The sequence below is a fragment of the Diceros bicornis genome, chromosome 26 (genome assembly GCF_020826845.1).
Source record: "Diceros bicornis minor isolate mBicDic1 chromosome 26, mDicBic1.mat.cur, whole genome shotgun sequence".
Lineage (NCBI taxonomy): Eukaryota > Metazoa > Chordata > Mammalia > Perissodactyla > Rhinocerotidae > Diceros > Diceros bicornis.
Window position 1 is genome coordinate 19,490,939 of NC_080765.1, and position 23,036 is coordinate 19,513,974.

The following is a 23,036-nucleotide window of genomic DNA, read 5'->3' on the forward strand; positions in this document are numbered from 1 at the left end:
AAGGTAAACTAACACACAGAGAGAACAGTTTAGTGGGTTACCAGTGGGAAGAGAGGTGGGGGGTGGGCACAAGGGGTGAAGGGGTACATCTAGATGGTGACTGACAAATAATAATGTACAACTGAAATTTCACAATGTTATAAACTATTATGACCCTCAATTAAAAAAAAAAAACACCAAAATTTATTCAATGTTATTTGCAATTAAATTCTCTCAGTAGTTTTTCATTCAAATTGTTCCAAATTTGGCCAGTTGGAAACCTTCAGCTGACTCCTGTGTCCTACCGAGATATGTCCATTAGTCTTAAAGTACTTTCTTCCATTCTTGCTTTTGGACCAAAAGGACTTTTCTCACTCCTTGAGTTTTTCCTTCCCCAGCCCTGGATTCAGTCTTTTCTCCAAGGAGCATGCAGGGTCAGGGGTAGGCAAGAGGTTTGTGCCCGCCCACCCCGCTGGCCAAGATGCAGCTCCTAGCCAGCTGCCCACCAGATGCGCCATCACGCCGTGCCCCAAGACACCACAGGAATGCACACCCAGTCCCAACCATTCCTGAGAGCCCAGGCCCTGGCTCCAGTGGTCACAGCGTGAGGGGGAGACCAAGAACCCGTCCTGGCGGATGGTGGGAGGCACAATTGTGTGAGCTGAGGGGCTCCAAGCCCCCCACTGCATGCTCTAGTGTCCCGTCGGACCTCACTTGAAAACACAAATTCAAAGATAAAATTATTAAGAATTCCAAGATGGCAAAGACAGAACATTAAAGCCCAAGTGCAGGGTGAGCACAGGCCTCTATGTCACCACACAGGCCCTGTGTATGTCTATTCTTTTGTGTTTCTCACTCAATTTTGTAGTTTTTTTCATATAAATCTCAAAAGCTCTTGTTACTTCTAGATGATTTATATTTCTATTGTGAATAAATTTTTCCCATTATATTTGCTAACCAGCTAGTAATGGGATTCAGAAAAGTCATTTTATACAGTTATTTCTAATGGCTATTTTAGCATTTCATCTCACCATTTTAGGGATAATAGTTTCAATATCAATTTTCTTGGGTTTTCTACATAGAAAAATCATCTACAAATAATAACTATCACTTGAGCACTTAGGATTGCTAGGTGCTGTTCTAAGTCCTTTAACCCTCACAACCAACCCTTGAAGCAAGTACTGTTACTATGCCCATTTCATGGACGAGGTATGTGAAACATGAGACTTGCCCAAGGCCAAAGAGCTAATAAGTAAGTGGCAGAGTCACAACTCAAAACCAAATTGAAGTCTTCTAGCTCAAGTTCACGTCCTCAACCACCAGGCTGTGATAGCTACACTGAGCAGATTGACCCCTTTCTCCTTCTACCTTTAGTTCTGTTTGAAGACTGAGTATCTTGGGTAAAACTTTCAGAACAATGCTAATTGGAGTGATGGCTAACATCCCTCTTTTGTTCTTAACTGGAATGTCTCTAATATTTCATTTTTAAGTATGATAATGATAGCTGTGGCTGAAAAGGAAAACTCTGTAACAAGAGAATATTAATAACGTATATTTTCTTAAGATGAAGAACCAAAAATCAATCTATTTGGAAGAGGGATGGATCATGAAACTTTATTGATAAGGACTCCTGTTTCAAAGGTTTATTCCAATCACAGTTTTAGTACATAAAATATCAATACTTTCCTGTTGAGAAAACAGAAATTCTGGCCATAGTATTGATGCTGATTTAAGAAATATATGCCTCTACCTAAGGCAAGAGTCCATATCTGAAGAATTCAACCAACTTGAGATATATACCAAAAAAATCAATTCGACAATTTAAAGATACGTAAGAAACCAAAAGACAGCTTTTGTGCGAGGCTGATATGCACACTTTATTTAACAAACATAATGTACAATGACTGAAAGAACTGTATATTTCCAGGAGAGTTAGGAGTGTGTATACCTGGATTAGCACCTAGAAAGTACATAGAAAATAATAAAGAAAAAAGGAGAAAGCTTTCTACGAAAATCACTTGGGCCCAGGTTTCTAAGAGCAGAGTCTCACTAGCATTCGATAACAACTCATAGATTCCGTGTAAGCTTGGCGGTCAGCTGTCTCAGTTAACTGCTTCATGTCTTCAGTGCTTTATGACAATACATGTGTCAACTTGACGGATTTTATAAGTAAATTTAAATAAAAGATAAAAAGTTTTATACTCGCTCTCGTTTTATTCCAAAATTATTGCACTACAAATCTGTGGTACACTACTAGGAAGATATCAGGAAAACAAAGGAACCTGTCTTAACTGCTGTGTCATGTGACCTTCTTCAAGAATGGTGCCCTGGGAATTACTCACCATTTCACAGGTACACTGATAATCTGTAGAAATCACTGATTGGAAGGAGGATCATAAACGGCATATTTAGGTTATGAAAGGTTCTATTAGGATTAGAAAAGGTTCCATATTGCGGTAAAGCCTCACTGAATGATTTATCAGTTAACACTATACTGTGCATTGAATGCAATATTCTTTGGTTACATCCTATTAACCACCACGAGGATAACTCCCTTGCTTACAAAATAGATCAGTGGTTCTTAACTGGGGGCAGTTTCCCAGTTTGGCAATGTCTGCAGACGATTTTTCACAGCTGTTGGGGGTGCTACGAGAAACTAGCGGGTACAGAGGCCAGGGATGCTGCTAACATCCCACATGCACAGGGCAGCCCCCACAACGAAAACTCCTCAGGCATCAAATGTCAAAGTACTGAGGCTGAGAAACCCTGAAACAGGTCTACATGACACATGTCTGGGTTGTCCCTACAAGCAGAGGTACACTATGGAGGCAGAAGGGCACTCCCTGCACTCTACAGCTCTGAGGGATGTCCCCATCAGCTCTCACCAGCAGACACCTGTTCATTCTCCTGTCTTTTGACCCAGACCCAAGGCCAGCTCCTTTACAAAGAGCGCAACATTGGGGCCAGCCCCGTGGCTTATCGGTTAAGTGCGCACGCTCCACTGCTGGCGGCCCGGGTTCGGATCCGGGCGTGCACTGACGCACCGATTCTCCAGCCATGCTGAGGCCGTGTCCCACATACAGCAACTAGAAGGATGTGCAACTATGACATACAACTATTTACTGGGGCTTCGGGGAAAAAAAGAAAAAAGGGGGAGGATTGGCAATGGATGTTAGCTCAGAGTCGGTCTTCCTCAGCAAAAAGAGGAGGATTAGCATGGATGTTAGCTCAGGGCTGATCTTCCTCAAAAAAAAAAAAAAAGAGCTCAACATTTGCTGAGTGAATGGAGGAAAGAGGTGTAAGAAGCATGGTTCAAAGTCTTCGATTGACTATACTGAACAGTAACTTTATATGACCTAGAAATTATTCTGACCCTCAGTGGTGTCATAGTCTCTGACTATACAGCCCTCACAGTTAGGGCTAACATATTGCTAAAGATGGAGTTAATGTTTTAAAGGGAGGATGTCTAAACACCTCTAGATTCATTTTAGTGGGGCAAACCAAATAAAATGGTTTTAAAGGCAAACATTCAATATACTTCATTCTAAACTAAAAAAGAATTAACACATGAAATGCCATGCACAGCAGATGCCATTCTTTTTTATATATATTTACAATTTTACATATTTACTTATCAATATATCTTCCATCTTTACAATTATAAAATTATTTCAAACTGCAGAATAGTGGTACCATTGAATTTTCTTAAACATACATTTTGTAGCATTCATTTGTTTTATCCTTTAAAAGGCAATTATTTACCCAAATCCAAACCACAGTCAATGTCACGGAGGAACCACATAGGAAAATCAAGGAGAAAAAATAGACTGAGACAAAATTTTCACACAAGTTGTGAATGAATCTATTTCAGTAACTCAAATAAATAGTACTTTATTATTTACTAAGCTTCCCTTGCCAGGAAAAACAAAACAAAACAAATAAAACAATCCCTACAAACTGTACCTTTATAAAAACACTCTAACATTTATAAGCAATTAACTTATATTCTAGATCCCAATCAGTGGACGGTAGTAAGGGCTAGCTACAACTTAGGCTCAAATAAATACTATCCACGTAAATTTTTATCATCCTGCGTAAACTTGAGGTTGTAATGGCGGAGGAAGTTTATCATTTTCAACATTTTCAGAGTCAATAGCTGCTAAAGACTGATTTGGGGGCTTAATTTCAAGTGGATATTTCTCAACAATGTCTTGAACCTCTTTTGCAATTCCATCCGTCCAATCTATTAGATCTTTTTCAAGTTTCTTGGCTTCATTCATAATCCTTTCCTGTCGTTCATTCAATTGAGACAGGAGATCCAAGTTCTTATACATTTGCTTAACACCTAAGCAAGCATCAGGAGACCAATTCTCAGACTCTTGCTTCCTGGGAGAAGTCTGGCCAGACATGTATCGGTCAAAATCTTCCTGACTTAAATTCAGAGATTGAGCATCCAATTTCTCAATGAAAGCCACAGCACAGCACTACAAAGAGAAGAGCATGTTATTTATTATGGTCATATGAGGAATGTTACATAAAAATATTCAAATAGATTTTTAAAAATCCTTTTATTATGGATAATTTGTAACAGAATGAAAAGTAGACAAAATAGACTAATGAACCTCCATGGACTTCAGCTTCAAAAATTACCAACTCAGAACCAATCATGTTTCCTTTACACTCCCATCGGAAATAATACATTTCTTCCTTTAAATAAAAAAAAATTAAATCTAATTGCCAACTCCCATGAGTCTGACTGTCAGAAATTCAGTCCTCTCCTTGGGTTATTCGAAGGTCCTAGGGTCTTGTACAGAGTGAAATAACTAGGAGCACCTTCAGTGTTTGTTCCACACTGGCTACTACAGAGCTTCCCATGGATAAAAACCAAATAATTCCTTGAAGTTGAAGGCTCTCTGCTTCCCTGCCATGTTGCAGGGCAGAGGAATCACTGTTGTGTCCCGGAGCTCCAGGGCCAAGTGTCTGGGGGACATGCCCAAGAAAGTCATTCCCTTTTGAGGTCTTGCCAGACCCACAACGCACACCCAGGGCAAGGCCAGCCACTGGGCGTGTACTGGTACTGGTGTGGCACACAGACCTCTGGTCCTCAAAGAGATATTTTAACACCAAATAGTTAAAAGAACAACCTTTGAAATCAGACAACACTGAGTCAGGCAAGAAGAGTTAAATGTCACTTCTGTCACTTGACAGCCAAGAGTTGTGTGACTCTAGGAAAGTAACCTAAGCTCTCTGAGGTTTCCACATCTGTAAAATGGGGGAAATACCACCCAGATTTATTGTGATAATTAAACAACATAACACACGTAACGTGCTTAGCTCATAGGTCTGTAGTAAACAATGAATAATGGTAGCAATTATTAGTAAAGAAATGCTAGGGCAAATGCTCAGTGATAGGCAGCTCTCAGAATTTCTTCTGAGAAACTTATTCACAGGATCCTACATTCTTAGTCATAAAAAAGAGAATAATCTCTTTAAGGAATACTTAGCAAATCTATTACAACCGACTCATCTGGTGAGAAGGTGCCTATCTGACCCTTCCACACAGGCTCATGCTGTGTGTGTGGAATCGCTGCAGCCCTGTTACCTGCAGAATGGAGGAATCTAAGACGATTCTATCATTTCCGGCTTAGGTGAAGGGATATACAGTATTGCCACTAATGGAAATCGTGTATATTGGAAAAGAAAAAAACATTTGATAGGGAAGCAGTTTCAGTTTTGAACAAATTAAATTTGAGGCACAACGAATAGCTGGAAGTGGAGCTCAGTGTCAGGTCGAAAGAGGTGACACAAACCTGTGGGTCATTGCTGTAGAGGTGACCGGCAGAGCTGTGACCAGAGGAGACAGTCTAGGGAGAGAGATGCATCGAGGACAGAGCCCCGGGGAGTAACACAACTCAAGAGGAAGTAGGGGACACAAAGCCTACAAAAAGACAAGGAAGAAGGAGTAGATTGTGGAAGCCAAGGGACTTAAGAAGTTCCTGAACAAAGGAGTCGTCAAAAGAGTGTTAAAGAAGTGAAGTAAGATGAAGACTGAGAGTTCCCATGGGATTTGGCAACTGGCAGATTTTTTACTTTTGCCAGAGCAGTTTTGTTGGAGCAGGGGGAGGAGAAGCCAGACGCTGAGTCAGGCAAAAAGAGGATGAAGAAAGAAGACGCGAACATAGTTAAGGCTGCAAGTCAAGGTGCTGGGAAGCTGCAGAGCACAGAGGACCCAGCAGCCTTCACTGTTGACAACGAGGGCTACCCTCCAACACCTCCTGCTCCTGCGCCACTTCTCCTCTACCGGCCATGTCTCCACCTCCACACTTCTCAGCGATTTCCAGACTGTCTGATACTCTCTGGATAAAGAACTTCATCCAAAAGGCTCTTTTCTAGCAGTCAAGTGCATGTTTCACTTATGTTAAGGAATATGAGTACTTCGGCCACTTCAACTTTTTTGTGGAATATAGGTTAAACAACCATGTGTCTGGAAGGATGAAAAACACTGCAAATGATGGAGGAAGCACCAGTTTGAAAAAGAGCATTCCCAAGTCCCTCAACCTGCAAACGACACTCCCCAGATGCTGGCAACTACAGTCACGAGCAGCTGAACACAATGGCTGAGGGTGAAGAGTAACAGGGGCAGGTCCAGGTTTTGAGGGACCCGAAGCTTATACACTTTTGTGAACCCACTTAAAAGAAAAAAAAGATAAATACAAATTTAGGTACGAAAGTGAATACATATTTAGGATGTAAAAATAAATCACAACAAATTCCTGGAGACTTGGAGATTCAAGTACTTTTTAGACAATTTACCAGAAATGCTTCCTTATGTAACCTGGCTTCCTCTCCCTATCTATTACCCTGTACAATTTCCAGGACAGGAAACAAAGCACATAAGGTGTCTTGAGGCTCAGATTCATTAGCTTGACAGTAAATTTAGTCTAAAGCAAAACAAGCAGAAGTTTAGCAGTCAGTAAAAGACGTATTCAGCCATATAACTTAGATATACATACTTGAATACTGTCTTGCCTAGAAACAATTTGCACTGTAACAAAACAATAGTTGAAAATCATTTCACATTATCTAAACTGACCCCTTCTTAAAATACTGAGTATTAGTTCTAAGAGGTAACTTGTAGAAATAAACAAAAAATGAATCTTAAGTCTTCTAACAAAGGAATCAAAGTCCAAGATCTGACTTATTCATGACTGAAACAATCCAACTAAGTGAAGGCTCTTATACCGGGACCCCAGGGAGTAATGGCCAACAGCAACAGAGACCCCTCAACGTGGCTGTCATGTTTCCTATAAGGGCACCATAGTGTCTGGTCAAGTATTGGGAGGTGGGGTGCCTGCACAGCCTGGTCACATGTGCTCTGTGACACCAAGCAAGCATCCTCAGCTATGCTGACTCCTCAACTCAGGAGCATTAATCTGTCACAGGCCTGTGAGTGACTGGTCACATCCCTAAAATAAAGAACTTCATGGTTCTTCTCCATAACACCAAGAAATCAAATACTTACCAGATTTGTGAAATAGTAGCCATCCTCCCCAGTCATCAAGCGGCTTGGGTTGCAGAAGCGGGTGATATACTGGATATTGGACTGAAGGCGTGGGGGGTTGCCCTTCAAAACAATGTAGATGAGAGTGGGTAAGAAGTCGTCGGCTGAAGCTGGCTCATTCTTGGTGATCTTGATGGCATTGAAGATGTGCTTGCTGCACCTGGTGATGCAGGCCAACTTATCTCGAGGCACACGCTTTGAATCCATTTCAATGATATCTATAAGGCAGAAAAGACACTGCTTCCAGTGAGAAAACAGTTACATAAAAGAAACATTAGGATAATCATTTTTTATCTATTAAGTTACAGAGGTTCACCTGCTAACCCTTTCTCCACCAGTTAACTTAGGGTATGCAAAACTTAGACTGCAGAAAGAGTACATACTAGCCTACACTTATAGAACACATGACCATGAGCCAGGCACTACACAGTATGCCTTCCAAGTATATATTTTTTCATCCTTAGATTATGCAGTGGACACTAATTATTAAGAGAACTGAGGTTCAGAGAAGTTTGATATTTGCCCAAGACTATACAGACAGCAAGTGACAGACAGGGGATTTGAAACCAAGTCTATCTGACTCTAAAGCCCTTTCTCTTAATCATGATGGTAAACTGCTACTGAGCTCAATGGAGAAATAAGAAGAGTCGTTTTACTGCTTCTGTTCCTCTTTCTTTTTAAAGATGTTAGATTATTTTATTTATTTATTTATTTTTTTCCCCAAAGCCCCAGTAGATAGTTGTCTGTCATAGCTGCACATCCTTCTAGTTGCTGTATGTGGGACACGGCCTCAGCACGGCCTGACAAGCGGTGCGTGGGTGCGTGCCCGGGATCCGAACCCGGGCTGCCAGCAGCGGAGCGCACGCACTTAACCGCTAAGCCCCGGGGCCTGCCCTGTTCCTCTTAATACATTGTAAAACTCAGTTTAGAAAGCCTCAATTTGCATACTGCTTTTTAGAAATGTGGCTACTATACAAAGCATCTTTGTATTGGGTATCAAAATACAGCTGCTGAAATCCATCACATGGAGCTCCAGAGTGGCCAATCCTCACGGCATGTAAATCTCCACGAGCTGTGAACATCTACAGCACCTTTATGACTCTTATAACCTGCTGGTTAGCATAGGGAATAAAGCAAGGGTATAAATTTAATCTCACAAACAATATTGTATTTCTTGAGACAAAAATTATTTCACTGCCTTTAACTACCATTAAGTCCAATTGGTGGGCTCTTATAAATGACCCCTTGTCACAAAGACGAGGAGGTGGTGAGGAATAGTCAGGTACAAACTGTCGGCACAGCTAGAACCACACAAGAGGAGGGAGGGAGTGTGCCTTTGGATGTATGTATCTGCTGGTACTCTGGAGCACTGTGAAAGAGAATAGCTGAGACAGCTTAATTTGACAGCAATTTCCTGCCACTAGCAGGAATAAAAGTTTCAGATTTAGGCAGGATGGTGGTACATGCCAAAGAACATTTATAGAACACATGACCATGGTTCTTTTTCATGGTTCTTCTCCATAACACCAAGAAATCAAATACTTACCAGATTTGTGAAATAGTAGCCATCTTTAAAACTTAAAGAATAAAACCCCCTACCCTGATGTGCTGTTCCATGACTTGTGCTACCCTGAAGTCCACACGAGGAGATATGGGAGGAAAAAGCAAACAAAATAGAAACTCCCCATTCTTCTAGTAATGATCCCCACCCCGCCCCCAATCTGCCTGCTATTATTTACTTTTCAGTCCTCAGATAATTGCTTTGTGTCTTCTGTCCAGGGCTTTTCCTTGTAATCAGTAGGAAAGATAGGGTTGAGTGTGGGCACTCTCAGCTGATGTCTAGACTTATCTTTAATGGGCAACAAAGTAGGCCGTACTTCTAGGTCGTGGTTTCTCCACCTGGGCACTACTGACATTTTGGGCTGGATAACTCTTTGTTATAGGGGACTGTCCTGTGCACCACAGGATGTTTGGTAGCATGCCTGGCCTCTACTCACTAGACGACAGGTGTCAACTGAAAAGGAAAATGCCTCATTCAGTGTATTAACAAAACTGATAGTGCTGTTCAGTAGCACATGGGATGATTTGGAGAAATTTAACTGATCTCTCCATATTTAAGACCATTGTTATAGACTGTCCTCTCTTAGGCTGACAATTTTAGATTAGGAAGAAAGTGGTCATATAACCTTTGGTCCTCTCAGAGGCAGAATGTGTCTGCACTTGGATTGGCAAGACATGGGAGCTAAGATGAGAAAGACTAAGAAGGTTTTTAAAATCTTGTGGCTGAATTATTATTATCAAAAGATCTCTTGATACTCCATCTTGGATACCTTGAGAGAAAAGTTTCACCTCTCAAATTCTATTAACAAACTGTTGATGTATTGAAATCCACTTTCTTAGTTCTATTTTTAAGTAAACAATGGTCTGGCACTTGTACTTTCTGGTTTTACAAGGTCTGTCCTGTGGCTTTTCAGAAAAGAGACCTCAACATAAATTCCTATGGAGTACTTTCAACATAAACCAGTTGGTTTTGAACTTTCTAGTAAGAGTCTTTGGAAAAAATGCAAGTACAGGGTCCATATCCAGGCTTTGAGAGGCTCTCACCTTCAATCTCTTACAATGTTCTCTGAGCAAAAGTTAGGAGAAGAGGTGGTCCTTGACCCAAAGGAGTCAATTCTTGGGACTACTGACATGGCCTAGCAGCAAGTTTGAACAACAAAGAGGACAGTATTTAGCTAGGCCAATCAGTCTCTACACAGGGAATTACAGAGAATAATTCATTTAATAACAGGAGTTGAAACGCAAAGATATACAAGGAGAAGCAGAACCTGAGAAAGAGCCATGTTAACAGCAGATGACCCAGTCCCTAAAGGCGGCTTGAAGTTAAGTTTCTCTGCGAGTCCTGACTCCCTTCCAACCCTGATAACATCTTAAGCAAACTTCCATTTCTTCCTACAACTTGAGCAAGTCTCTGGTTCTTATAACCAAAGGAGCCTACTTACTGGCCTGCCTCCAACAATGCTAACATCAGCTGACCCACTTTGCTTCCCAGGAGAATTTCATTAACAATTTCTAAATGAGCAAGTCTTTCCAACTCTTCTCCTTAATTAAGGAGAAGTTGGCCAAGGTTGGATGTCTTCTCCATTAGGAGGTTGTTTTGTTTTTTGTTTTTTTTTTTAACTTTTGTGTTGCACTTCTGCTGATATTCCTATGAATAAGAAACAGAAACCTCATTAGGTGCCTGGACCTGTCCAGAATGGCAGAGCCACATCAACCTAGAGCACTTTATTTACTTCTTGAACAAACCAGAAAAATAATTCAAAGCACATCTCTGATTAACAACCAATTAGAGGCATCATTTTAATATGTAACTTTAGCCTGGGGATTACCTTGCCTCACCAATTCCCTCCCTCCCTCTAAAATTATTTTGAATACATAAATGCAACTGAGTTTTAAGAAATTTGCCCTAGCTGTATCTGACCTTAGTTTAGTTCAATGACCAAGAAATAAGAGACCCTGGTCATGGAAAGTGAAGGAGAAAATTAGCTGACCTGCTAATCTGAATGCTTCAAATTCATAAAACTAACACTCTTGCAAATCACTTTTATCACATTCCAATATATCTTTGGCAGTCTGCATTTTAGAAATACTTTACCATCTTTTTGCTCACTGAAATAAGTATGGATTTATAAAGCAAAATGTGAACTTCAAGGGAAAAAGATCCAAATATAAAAACTTTCCATTTCACCAACCTGTAATTGCTTTCACCACCATATCAGACACTTCTGGAATTTCTTCATTAACAGGGACACAAAGCATCTGAGGTGTAACCCAGTGCAGGGCTCTACAAAGAGAGAAAGACAGTAAAAAAGAGTTCCAAGAATGGACTGTAGTCATTTACCTTGTCATTTCCTTCAGTTAAGGGAAAATATGGGGCACCACTGACTAATCAGGCAATCCTAGGCCCAAGCACATCACCCCTGCACATATTAGGAGCTCAGCTGATGTGCCGAAGTAACCAGAATCCTAAAACGAGGCTTCTCTTCTACATTTATTAAAAGAAAAGCAGAAGACAATTTTACCAGTTGAAATGAGATTATACTAAGACTGAACACTTGATATTTGAGAATGAAGATTTGAGAAGAATCTGTTGCTCCCTGTCTTCGCTGTTCACCACCATTAATGTCCTTTTAGGCTGACCTCAACTTCCAAGGCACACCAGAGCCTGTGTAAGAGGCCAACGAGCACGTGTCACCTCAGCCTGTATCATTGAGTTTCCTGGTCACATCATAACTTCACTCCAGAGACTCTGCTGCTGAGCTTCCCCACTTGCTTGACTAATGCTCTCACCTTGCTTCTCAGTCCAAAGCCTATTTTCCATCTTCCCAACATCCACTCCTCACTTCTGGGGTAACACCATCAAGTACAGGTCTACCAATCACCAGCCCTGTTGTCTGGGAACCCCATTTGGGATTCCTAGGAACACTTCATTCCAGAAACAGCTCATCACACTCAGTCTTGGCCCTGTTCCCACATTTAGATGGCCTGTTTCGAAAGCGTTTTGCTGCCACTGAAATGCAGAGCACTGGGGCTCACTCTACTGGCTATGGAAGACTGGGTGCTTTGCAAAGTGTTATCAAGCCAGTGCTAGTGGAAAGATGCGATTGAAGGAATGGTTGAATAATGAGCACCCCTGGTAGTAGTGAGGAAAAATGATACCCATTGCCTTGATATGGATAGTCACAGCCTCCTGTCTGACAAGATAGTATAATGAAATGAGAAAAATAATGAAATTTCCTCCTGCTCCTTGGAAATTTTGGAGATCCGAAACAATCTCAAATACCAAACATGGTTCTTATCTAAAGCTACTTGGAGTCAGATAGATAAGCAAGATAGTGACTTGAGCCCTTTCTTTCTGTCAATTTACCATATTCCTTTTCTTTCTGACACCACAAAGAAGCTTATCTGCTAAGGATGGCAGGTACCTTACCACCACTACTTGCTCTCAAGGTTTGAAACTCAAGTGCCCTTGTTTTCCCACAATGTGTTCTTCTAATAGTAGTAGTAAATACAACAAGATAAAGCAAAACAATCAACTACCTGATCCTCTTTTGAATAGCAAGATCTTTCTTCTCATCATCAGTAGTTTCTGGACAGAACACATATTTATAGAGACGAGTCATGATGTACTTTTCAATCTGATCCATTATCTTCTCAACTCTTTCTGGAGGCACTGAAATATCCAAATAGATACAAAAGCTCAAGAGAAGGATGGACATTTAAAATTAAGAGTATGTTTTTCATAGTACTTTCTACATGGCAGAAGACTAATTTACTAGAAAGACATTTAACACACCCAGAACCAAAAGTATAAGATGTTACATTAAAAAAATACTCTTTTGGGGGCCGGCCCGGTGGCACAAGTGGTTAAGTGCGTGCGCTCCGCTGTGGCGGCCCGGGATTCGCTGGTTCGGATCCCAGGCGCGCACTGACGCACTGGTTGGCAAGCCATGCTGTGGCGGTGTCCCATATAAAGTGGAGGAAGATGGGCACGGATGTTAGCCCAGGGCCAGTCTTCCTCAGCGGAAAAAAAAAAAGAGGATTGGCAGATGTTAGCACAGGGCTGATCTTCCTCACAAAAAAATAAATAAATAAAAAATAAAAAAATATTCTTTTAAAAAGTACCTCAACTTTTGGGACTGCCTTTTACAGAATCCCCACTTCTAACTTAAGCTGTTTTGGCAGGACCTAACAGGTATATACAGCTGGCCAAGTGGAAAGACCTCAGCATGGGTCGCTCCCTATTGCTACAATTAGAAAAGCACTTGAAATTCCCAAGACTGATGAATGCTGGCAAAACTCACTCTTTCATTTTTCTGTGGTTTATTATAAAACCTTAGAGATCTCTCTGAGGTATATATATATGGGGCAGATTTCTCAGATATACATGTATGCTAAGTACATACTAAAATCCAACATCAATGGAAATCAATTTCAAGAATCCCTAAAAACCTAAAGCGCTAAGGCAGTGGTTCTCAATTTTTTTTCCAGCATCAACCCACGTGAGGAATATATAATCACGAACAATGACTCACTAAGATGGTAATTCCAAGATGGGGGTTTCACTTAGAACCCTCCCAAGGGATTTTAATTGACTCTGCCCCTCCCCCAATGAAGTTATTAAACATTGCTCAATAAATTATCCAACTGCTCTGATGATCTTGGAACGATATACATGGTGGTATTCAAAGGCACTGTTAAGTATCAGACTAGCTACCAGAATGTCAGTGTAGTAGTTACAGGACAGAGTGGGCAAACCAGCCAGGCCTCAGGGAAGGAGAGGAACTGCTAAGAGACTCAGCAGTCAGGCCTGTGCAACCACCAGCAATCCCTCAATGGCTGGCTAACAAAGTATTACCTTTTCCACGAGTCTGCATTTTTTCAGCCACATTCTGATAAAAATCCTGAGTACACTCTGACTGTTCCTCAATGCTTAAATCCTGAAACAAAGAGACAAAGAGGCTGCTTGGTAGCTGAAGAAAGACCATGAGTAAAGCTCTAAATTTCACAAAGTTTCCAAAACCCACTCCTTAAATTGGTACTAATCTCGAAAGTACTTATAAACTATATTTACTCTGCAGGGGAGAAAAACATATCCATTAATATTATTTACAACATCCCATGACCTCTTATTTCCTTTTTCTGTATATACATATTCCTACATGGGTATAATGCATATTTTCATAATTTACACATTTATGTACATTTCTATTTATCTAATCCATTTAACTATTTTTGATGGCTTTCTAACATTCCATTATATTAACTGGTTTATTTAACCATCCTCCTCCACTGTGCATTTGAGTTCCTTCCCTTGTCTCACTATTATGTATTGCAGCTAGAAACAGTTGTGTGAAGACTATTTCTTTTGGGTTCTTTGTGATATATTTTCAAAAGTAACATTAACAGTAATAAGTACGAACAACTTAGACCGTAGCTCTAAGTATCTCTAAGAATCTATTGCTAGGTACGATCCTCAGAAACCCCACTGTACAGTCACTAGCCATGCATACGTGCTTATTTCTCCACGGCCCCTAAAAGGCTGGGCTTTATAATTTTTATTTGGTTTTACTGATTTTATAGGTGTAATTACATATATTTATTTCCTACTTTCTTCCAAAGAATATTTGAAGTCTATATAAAAGAAAAACACAGTTCAGCACAATAAACTAGAAGGTGATAAAAACGAAAAACAAAACATGGAGAGAAAAAGAAAGTAGAGGCAGGAATGAGAACACAAAAATGTACTCCTTGAAGATATGGAAGTTAGTCAAGAGTCAGCCCATAAATTTGTCTCTAACCAAACTTTCTAGCAATCATCACTAAGATGAAAAGAGTTGCATAACTGAGTGTCCAAAATATAAAAGCAAATTAATTCTTCAGGTGAAATTCTGACACCAAAATCAGAAATTTCTCCCAAGCATTCTCGTAAAGCTGTCACTGTAGAAGGGCATGAATATAGTCCAGGACAAATTCCATAGGACTGTTTCTCATAGACTGCCTCTGCACAGGCCAATGACAACAAACACCACTGGCTCACAGAACCCCAGTGAAGCATACAGACCCTGACGTTCTGGCTTAGTTCAGAAAAGATGCCTTGGGGTCAGGGGCAGTGACCACACCTTGCCTCTCTGCCTTTACAATGTCTCTCCTGTTGATCCTTTCTTGGTTTGGGCCCTTGTTACCTCTCACCTGGAGTTTAGCTGCTCCCCCCACCTTTGATCTTCCTCACTTTTCCATCCATCTTACACACCACAGTCTAACTGATCATCTTAGATTATGATCTGATCACGCTGGGTCTCAAACCTCCAATGACTATCCATCAGATGGATACTGAAGAGCACACTCAGCCCAAATAGTCCATCCTGCTTCCCACTTACTCTGTCAGGTTACCTATTGTTCTAAGTATCTGCTTTTAGTTTTCCCATCTCTCTAACACTGAAATTATTGTCTCTAGCCAGATTAGCTTTACTCCTCTCCAACCCTCCAACAGCTGTCCAAGGAAGTCCCCATAGCATCTCCTTTAAGACTCAGTTCACATCTTACCTCCTCTAACAAGTTGTTCTTCATTCCCTTAGTCAAAATAATCTTGTAGTCACCTCACAGCACTTACAACACTCTGTGACCACACAGACTGCAACTCATTACTGTCTTAATTAGTTATTTACATAAGAGCCATTTGGTTGAATTGAAATTGATTCCTTGTCTAGTAAGAACTAGATACTACCCTTAGTAAACTTTATACATTTCGTAATGTTAAGCTTTTATTTATATTCACCACAATTGCCCACCGTTTCCTTCCATTTTACCTGACTTTAATTTTTCATTGCACAGATGTTTAAAAAGTTAATACCATTAAACCTTTTACCAGATCATTAAGAACAATTCTTCAACAGTTCAATGTTAGCTCCTCTCCACAGGTGAAATAAATATCCTAATCTACTTTCTTCTAAGTTTTTTCATGTTTAGCTGTTTATTTGGCTGGAATATCAGGTGCATAGTATGAAACACAGACCTTAAATAATCTGTTACACAAACTTCCCCGTCTTTTTCAGCAGCAATTAGTAAAAAGAAGCCCGGTTTCCCTTTGTTTTCCAGTTATCATATAATTTGCTCCTGAGAAACTAAATCTATGTCTAGAATCCCTTGTTTATTTCACTGTTATATATATATATATTTTTATCAAAATCACATCCACTTGTGAAAACTTTCGTTTTAGAGTATATTTTGAAGTCTGCTAGATTTAGAAACCTCTCCTCCCAAATCCTTATTTCCCCCACCACTCAAAAAGATTATGTGGTATACCTGCCTCCTTGTTTTTCCAGAATAAACAATGTATCTAAATGATATTTTAAGTGTTCATGTGGATCTGCAAAGTATTTGTAAATTTATCTTTTTATTTTCCTCAGCTAGATCCAAGATATAATCCTCAAAAGTCTTTTAATTCTTTGAATGAATCTCTAACTTTCTATATTAGACTGCGATTAATATTTAATGTTATTTACTCTATTGTTTTTAAAAAATGCTATGTTTAAAAAATGTGCTAGGCTTTTTAGCTTTTTACCACCGGTATGTCATTTTGTAACTGAATTTTGTGGATTTATCTCACCATGTTGCTCAATTTATACCTCTATTAGTATTCTGTTTTCCTTTGGATTTTCCTGATAAGATTATTTTTCCCAAATTTCCTGAAAATTATATTTCTATCCATTCTAAAAACACTTCACATGATTAGTAGAATTGTCAGCTACTGTACCAGACAATAATATAAAAAGATTAATAAATGCTCAGAGGGCATTCAGCTTAAATGGGAAGACTACATGCAAATAAATATTTATAATATTCTATGATAATTATAAGCCAGAAGGACAAAGTGTTATGGGGTATATAGTAAATCTCTCACTTCTCTCTTATTCCATCTATCTTTAACGATCATCTCTAAACAGGTAAGGCAGTAGCAGCAGCAAGTATTGCTGTTTCATATGAAATATCTGCATGAGATGGTAGTCATGAGAGATTTCTAGTGATGCTCATGAGAAAGGCTGTCTCCTTCATGCTCTGTGGTGTGAACACAAGTAGATTCATAGCTACTCTATGAGAAAAGTCCTGATCCTACTCACCATACTCTTGCTGCTCCTCTATGAGGAGGTAGGGTGGGTCTCTATATGACCAGGCTCAGTAAGTCAAATACAAGGCTTTCCTTTCTCGAACGCCAATTCCTAATAAGACTTTGATCTTGTGTTTCCTATCTAGTCCTAATCTCTGAATTGATCAAAAAAATTTATACTGTAAATTCTCTAAGCTTCATCTTTGTACTAAATTAGATCACCAGACAAACATATCCATGGACAATTTTCAGGTCTGGTCTTAATATTATGCTTGGATTTTCATGTGGGTAGTTATAAGCAGCAGCTACATGCAGAACATGTCCATAAGGACATGTTTATAAATTCTAAATATCATCAAATTATCCCTTTGTCCTCTTATTCTTATTTTAAATCATTTTGTAAATCTCAAATTCTTCCAATAAGCAGAATGGGTTTAAATAAACAAAAGATGAACTATCAGTATGAAATTTATGACAGGAGTTTTTTTTTTTTTTACTATTAAACCTATAAATCTAATTTTATTTTTAATATGGAGGACCTTACTTAACATTTTAACGGTAATATTTTAATTTTCCTTTATGAAGCTATAATTTTACTTGTTATTCTTTTAATTATAGACTTTCTACAATGGATTATCTATTCTTTTTATTTACTTAGGTAGCTTAGACATGGTTACCAAGACTCGCACCAAATCTTAACTCTTAACTTAGAACAAACTACATTCATTCTTATGATTATTATTAATACTCACTTCTAACTAGAAACACTGAACCTCCTTTTAAAAACCTAAATGGACTGTTTTACTGGTGGCAATGGATCACCTATTCCTTCCCCAGCTCCACAAAATCACTGTAATTTATGTTACAATTCAGAAAATTCTTTGTATTTCTATTTATACTGCACAGATTTACACATCATCAGTGTTTATTTCATAATGTAAAATACAACTCCCCTGCCACTCTGTCCTCTTATCTTGCTTTAGATTCTTTGTAGGACTTACCACTATGTTCAATTATAAATTGGTTTGTTGTCTATTTCCTCCACTAAAATGTCAGCTCCACGAGGGCACTGTTCTCCACCATATCCTCAGTGCCTACAACAGAGCTAGGCATAGGACTAGTGCTCAATAGTAGTGGAATGGAAGAAGGAATCACTGTGGACATTTATTATTTTTCCTCCCTTTGTAATACTGTAAAGATGCTGGGAGACAATTCTACATGGATCTCTTATATTTCTACAAATCTTGTGAGAAGAGGCACTGACTGCCTTTGTTCTGCACTCTTTTCAAGGATAGCTGTATAGCAAACAGACTTGGAAGACAGACAGCGCCTCCCTCAAGTGTAAAGGGTAAATTCTTTACTGTCCAATATAATAGGGTATCCCTCCGGGGCAAAGGTCAGGCAAGCTCAGGGCGCATTACAAAAGATCCTCTCCTCTAATGTAACTCATTGCATGCACAGGTATTACCTAGTCTTTTCTGCATTGCTCTGTGGGAACTGATACTCAGGAAACTGGCGCAAATGCTGATAACACTCTGGCTACTGCTACTGCTGTTAAGAAACTGGCCTTTTTTTCTGACCCAGAAGATTCATGTCTTCTGCCAGTATCCATGAAACTATGGCAGGCTAACTTATTAACCTGAAAATAGGGTAAATCTCAGATCCTTCACAGTTCTTGCCAAAGGAGCTAAATGATAGCAGGTTTGTGTTGGTAAGTTCTTTTAGGTTCTACAAAATTCCAAAAGTTTTTTTCATAGTTTTCTAAGAAAAAACAGAGTCTAGCAGTGTAAATGAACTCTTTTCCTTAAGTATTCTCTAACCATTGCCTGGAATCATGTTTCCTATGTCTGTGTAAAGTTATTTTTTTCTTAAAAAATTTTTCTTTGTAGTTTAAAAGTTTGACAAGTGGGTGTATTCCTTTGAATATTAATACTGAGAGGTTCTCTGTATACTTTCTTCATTGTCTGGCTAAAGTCTTTTTTTTTTCCACCCCCCGTTTTAAAAATCTTTATTCGACTATTTTTTAAATTATGTTTTCTGTGTATTTCATGTGGAACTCCTATCTTTAGAAACCGGATCTCCATGATCTATTTTCCAAGTTCATTAAGTTTCCTTTGTAGTGTAGTTAACTGTTTGATTCATTAAGGTTTTAGCTTTTATGTCCATATTTTCTGTATTGCCAGTTTCTGCTGCCTTCAATAATTTTTTTTAGGAAAATAAACATATTAGGGTTTTAATCTTCTTCAATAAAATTAAAAAAGTAAACACTAATATTTAAAGTATAGCAAGCATGCAGTCCTCATATTTTGAGATAGTCCATCTCACCAGGGAAGATACCAGGAAGTCATTAGTAGCTATTTGAATATAGATTTAAACATTTCTACATTTAGAGGAACAAAACAGGGCAAAAGTAATTGATTTTTGTCAAATTCAATTACTGGCAAAATAAACGTGGTGAGAACTGTTAAGGTACTTATGTTCATTTCACATCTCTAAGGAAAAGCCAGTAGTTGATCATTTTTAGCAGCTGGGTAGTTACTAATTACAAATAAACTCACCTATGTTCTTCACAAAGGTCATCATAAAATTTTTTTAGCAAGAAAAATGTTTAAACTCTTGCCTTCCCTTCACTGAAGGAAGTGTGTAGTGGGCTAAGTATTCTAGTAACTTGCATGCTACAGTGAGATGCAGAAAAAAATACAGTGCAGTGGGGTGCAGCCAGGTAGTCAAACAGCAGAATTCCCGAAGACATCATGTTCATTTAAAATACTTTGATGTCATCAGAGTTTGAGCAGATATAGTGTTATGCATGATACTCTAGAGGTCCAGTGGTGTCCTGTTGGCTTCTTCTGTAAGTATGTGAAACTACTAAACATGTAGTTCTAAAAATCAATGAACAGACTCCCAAATTAGATTTTATTAATGCAACTGTGTAGTTGTGTGTTTAGCCACTGGTTACTTGAGCTTTCCAACAATGGTTGGGAAAAGGTCAAGAGTATTCACAGATGAGAAGAGTGAACCAGCCTCCCAAGAGTTATAGCAGCTAGTTACAAAAAGAAAGCTCTTCAAGAGGCAGCTAAATTTCTCTCACGACACCCACCAGGGTGGGTCTTGGGGTGTGCCTGTGCAGTCTATACCCCAACTTGTTAACTAGCACCACTGTGCCTGGCTCTTTCCCTTCAACCAGCATGTGGAACAACGTCTCACACCTGTAAGAATTAAATTTGGCTCAGTTTGAACCATAACTGGCTCAACTTGGGTAGGCTGTGTTTCACGAACACCTTCTGAATGTGGACTTCAGTCATTATGATGCCCTCATAGAGGTTCTTCAGGTAGGGTTATCGTCTTTAATTTCCTCTTTTGGAACATGTTGGAAACTTTTGGAACTTTTTTGAACATCGTGTTGCCTTCTTCAAAATGTCTGCAACCTCTAACAAGTCTTTGCAAAAGCCCTAAATACCTAAAATATAATTTTGCCACCTCCACCATTTTTGGCTCCTCTGCCACAAGTTCTCAGTATCCGCCAAACCTCGCTTTTATTTTTCCAGTCTCTTTTAGTTGCTCTTCTAACTTGACGTTCTCGTCCCTGAGTTTCTTCTCTGTCGTGGGAGTCTCTCTCTTCTGCTCCATTTTGACTCGTGTCCTCTTCCATTCTGGCCACTGTTCATTTGTTCGTAGCAGTGCACAACAGGAGAGGTCCTGAGAGAAAATGCCAAAGCTGGGAGACTGCACTGTGCCGGCCTCGCTCACTGAGCCACCATGGCTGCCCGTCAATAATGTTTTAAGTTTTCCCTCACGTATCACTGTATTCTTCTAGGACATGTTCTTGATTATTCTTATTCATTCATCACTTTCAACATAGTTATCAACTCAATCTTTCATCTACTTTTGTTTCTTATGATGTGTAGATTCCATCAGCTCAGATGTTTTCTTATTGTCTTGTTGCCTCACTTCTCATCTTTGCTGCTTCTAATTTTAAAATTGGGTCCTGGGTTACTTCCTCTCCACCCCCAAATTTTCTTACCATAATTAAAGTCTATTTTGTTGATTAAAGTTTCTTTGTTTTGGATATGTATTTCTGCTCTCCTAGCAGTAATTACATAGCAGAGAAACTACTCCTTGTATACACACATGTTTTAGAACAGTGAAGTCATTTTAAGGTATAGGAGGGACACCTATCTTTCTATTTATTCTGGGGAAGAGAAGGTAAATGAAGATATAGCTTTGTTTTAAACTATATAGCATATATAATATTTTTTTCTCTTCGTTCAGGTTTAGAAAAACAGTTTTTCAGGAAAATTATTATCAGGAAAATTTTAAGTTTACATAATATAATCAATAACAGATTTTAACAGAATGAATGGCTGGGAAAAGAACAATGAAAGTAGCAAAGGTCTTATGTTGTCCTTGACTGCTTCCTTAGTAAGGAAAAAGAGTATATTTGAACGGCTGCTAATAAAGGAATCTTGTTTTAAAAACTGCATTGAGGGGGCCAGCCCCGGGGTATAGTGGTTAAGTTCACGCGCTCTGCTCCCGCAGTCTGGGGTTAATAGGTCAGATCCCTGACGTGGACCTATGCACCACTTATCAAGCCATGCTGTGGTGGCATCCCATATACAAAATAGAGGAAGATGGGCACAGGTGTTAGCCCAGGGCCAACCTTCTTCAGCAAAAAAGAGGAGGATCAGCAACAGATGTTAGCTCAGGGCTAATTGTCCTCACCAAAAAAAAAACAACTGCATTGAGAAACTCAGAAAATTCATTTATTAAAAAGCTTTAATGCAATATCTAATAAATTAAAGGTTCTGTATTTTGAGGAAGTAGAGGGTTACAGAGGCTACACTTTTTTTTTTCCTTTGGTGAGGAGATCAGCCCTGTGCTAACAACTGCCAATCCTTCTCTTTTTTTGCTGAGGAAGACTGGCCCTGGGCTAACATCTGTGCCATCTTCCTCCACTTTATATGGGACGCCGCCACAGCATGGCTTGCCAAGCAGTGCGTTGGTGCACGCCCGGGATCCAAACTGGTGAACCCCGGGCCACCGCAGCAGAGCACGTGCACTTAACTGCTTGCACCACTGGCAGGCTACACTTTTAAAAATAGGGCAGGTTACACTTTCAGAATAGAAGGAAATATATCTAAGGGATTTCTCAATACTAGCAAGGGCAGATTTAAATAGTTTGGGCAGCAAAAGAGTTTCTCTAGGAGTCTTATTTACTTTGATTTAACTGCAGTCTGTCTGTTTTGAAAATGTATTCACATTAATAAATTTGTGGAGAAAAATTCTTCACCAAGTCAGGAATCTCATTAAGTTAGAAAATATGGTTTTCTAGTTATGATGGGAAAGGTTAACATCTTGTTGGGTCTATATGATGCTTTAAAATTACCCTGGGCACATAAAGCTCTGTCCAAATGACAAAAGAAATCTATACATCCTTCATTTCATTGGTGACCATATAAATCCCTGAATCTGTGGCCACTCTTAGACCTATCTGAAGTTTGGTTCTTACAGAGAGATTCGTTTGTTTTTTTGTTTTTGTTTTTTTTTTGCTGAGGAAGATTCGCCCTGAGCTAACATCTGTTGCCAATCTTTCTCTTTTTGCTTGAGGAAGATTCGCCCTGAGCTAACATTGTGCCAATCTTCCTCTATTTTGTATGTGGGTCGCTGCCACAGCATGGCTAACGAGTGGTGTAGGTCCACGCCCAGGAACCAAACCTCGGCAGCCAATGTGGAGTGTGCCGAACTTAACCACTAGGCCACGGGGCCAGCCCTCACTGTGGGATTCTTAAATTCTAGTTATTTTGTAATGACAAGCAGTTTAAAAAACTA

General features: G+C 39.4%; 1 protein-coding gene and 1 pseudogene across 4 annotated transcripts in view; both read right to left on the reverse strand.

The window, feature by feature from the left end:
* Window positions 1–3,854: 3,854 nt before the first annotated feature.
* The window catches only part of LOC131422340 (rab5 GDP/GTP exchange factor), a 92,751-nt gene continuing 73,569 nt past the window's right edge, over window positions 3,855–23,036 (reverse strand). For all 4 annotated transcript variants that reach the window (XM_058569492.1, XM_058569490.1, XM_058569493.1 and 1 more), the window contains 5 exons: window positions 13,959–14,040; window positions 12,641–12,773; window positions 11,293–11,384; window positions 7,502–7,758; window positions 3,855–4,463 (listed from right to left, as the gene is read on the reverse strand). In XM_058569492.1, coding sequence (XP_058425475.1) covers window positions 4,065–4,463; window positions 7,502–7,758; window positions 11,293–11,384; window positions 12,641–12,773; window positions 13,959–14,040 — 963 coding nt within the window. In that variant the 3' untranslated portion in view covers window positions 3,855–4,064. The remainder of the gene's footprint in view (window positions 4,464–7,501; window positions 7,759–11,292; window positions 11,385–12,640; window positions 12,774–13,958; window positions 14,041–23,036) is intronic.
* Window positions 17,753–20,968, reverse strand: LOC131422341 (grpE protein homolog 1, mitochondrial-like; annotated as a pseudogene).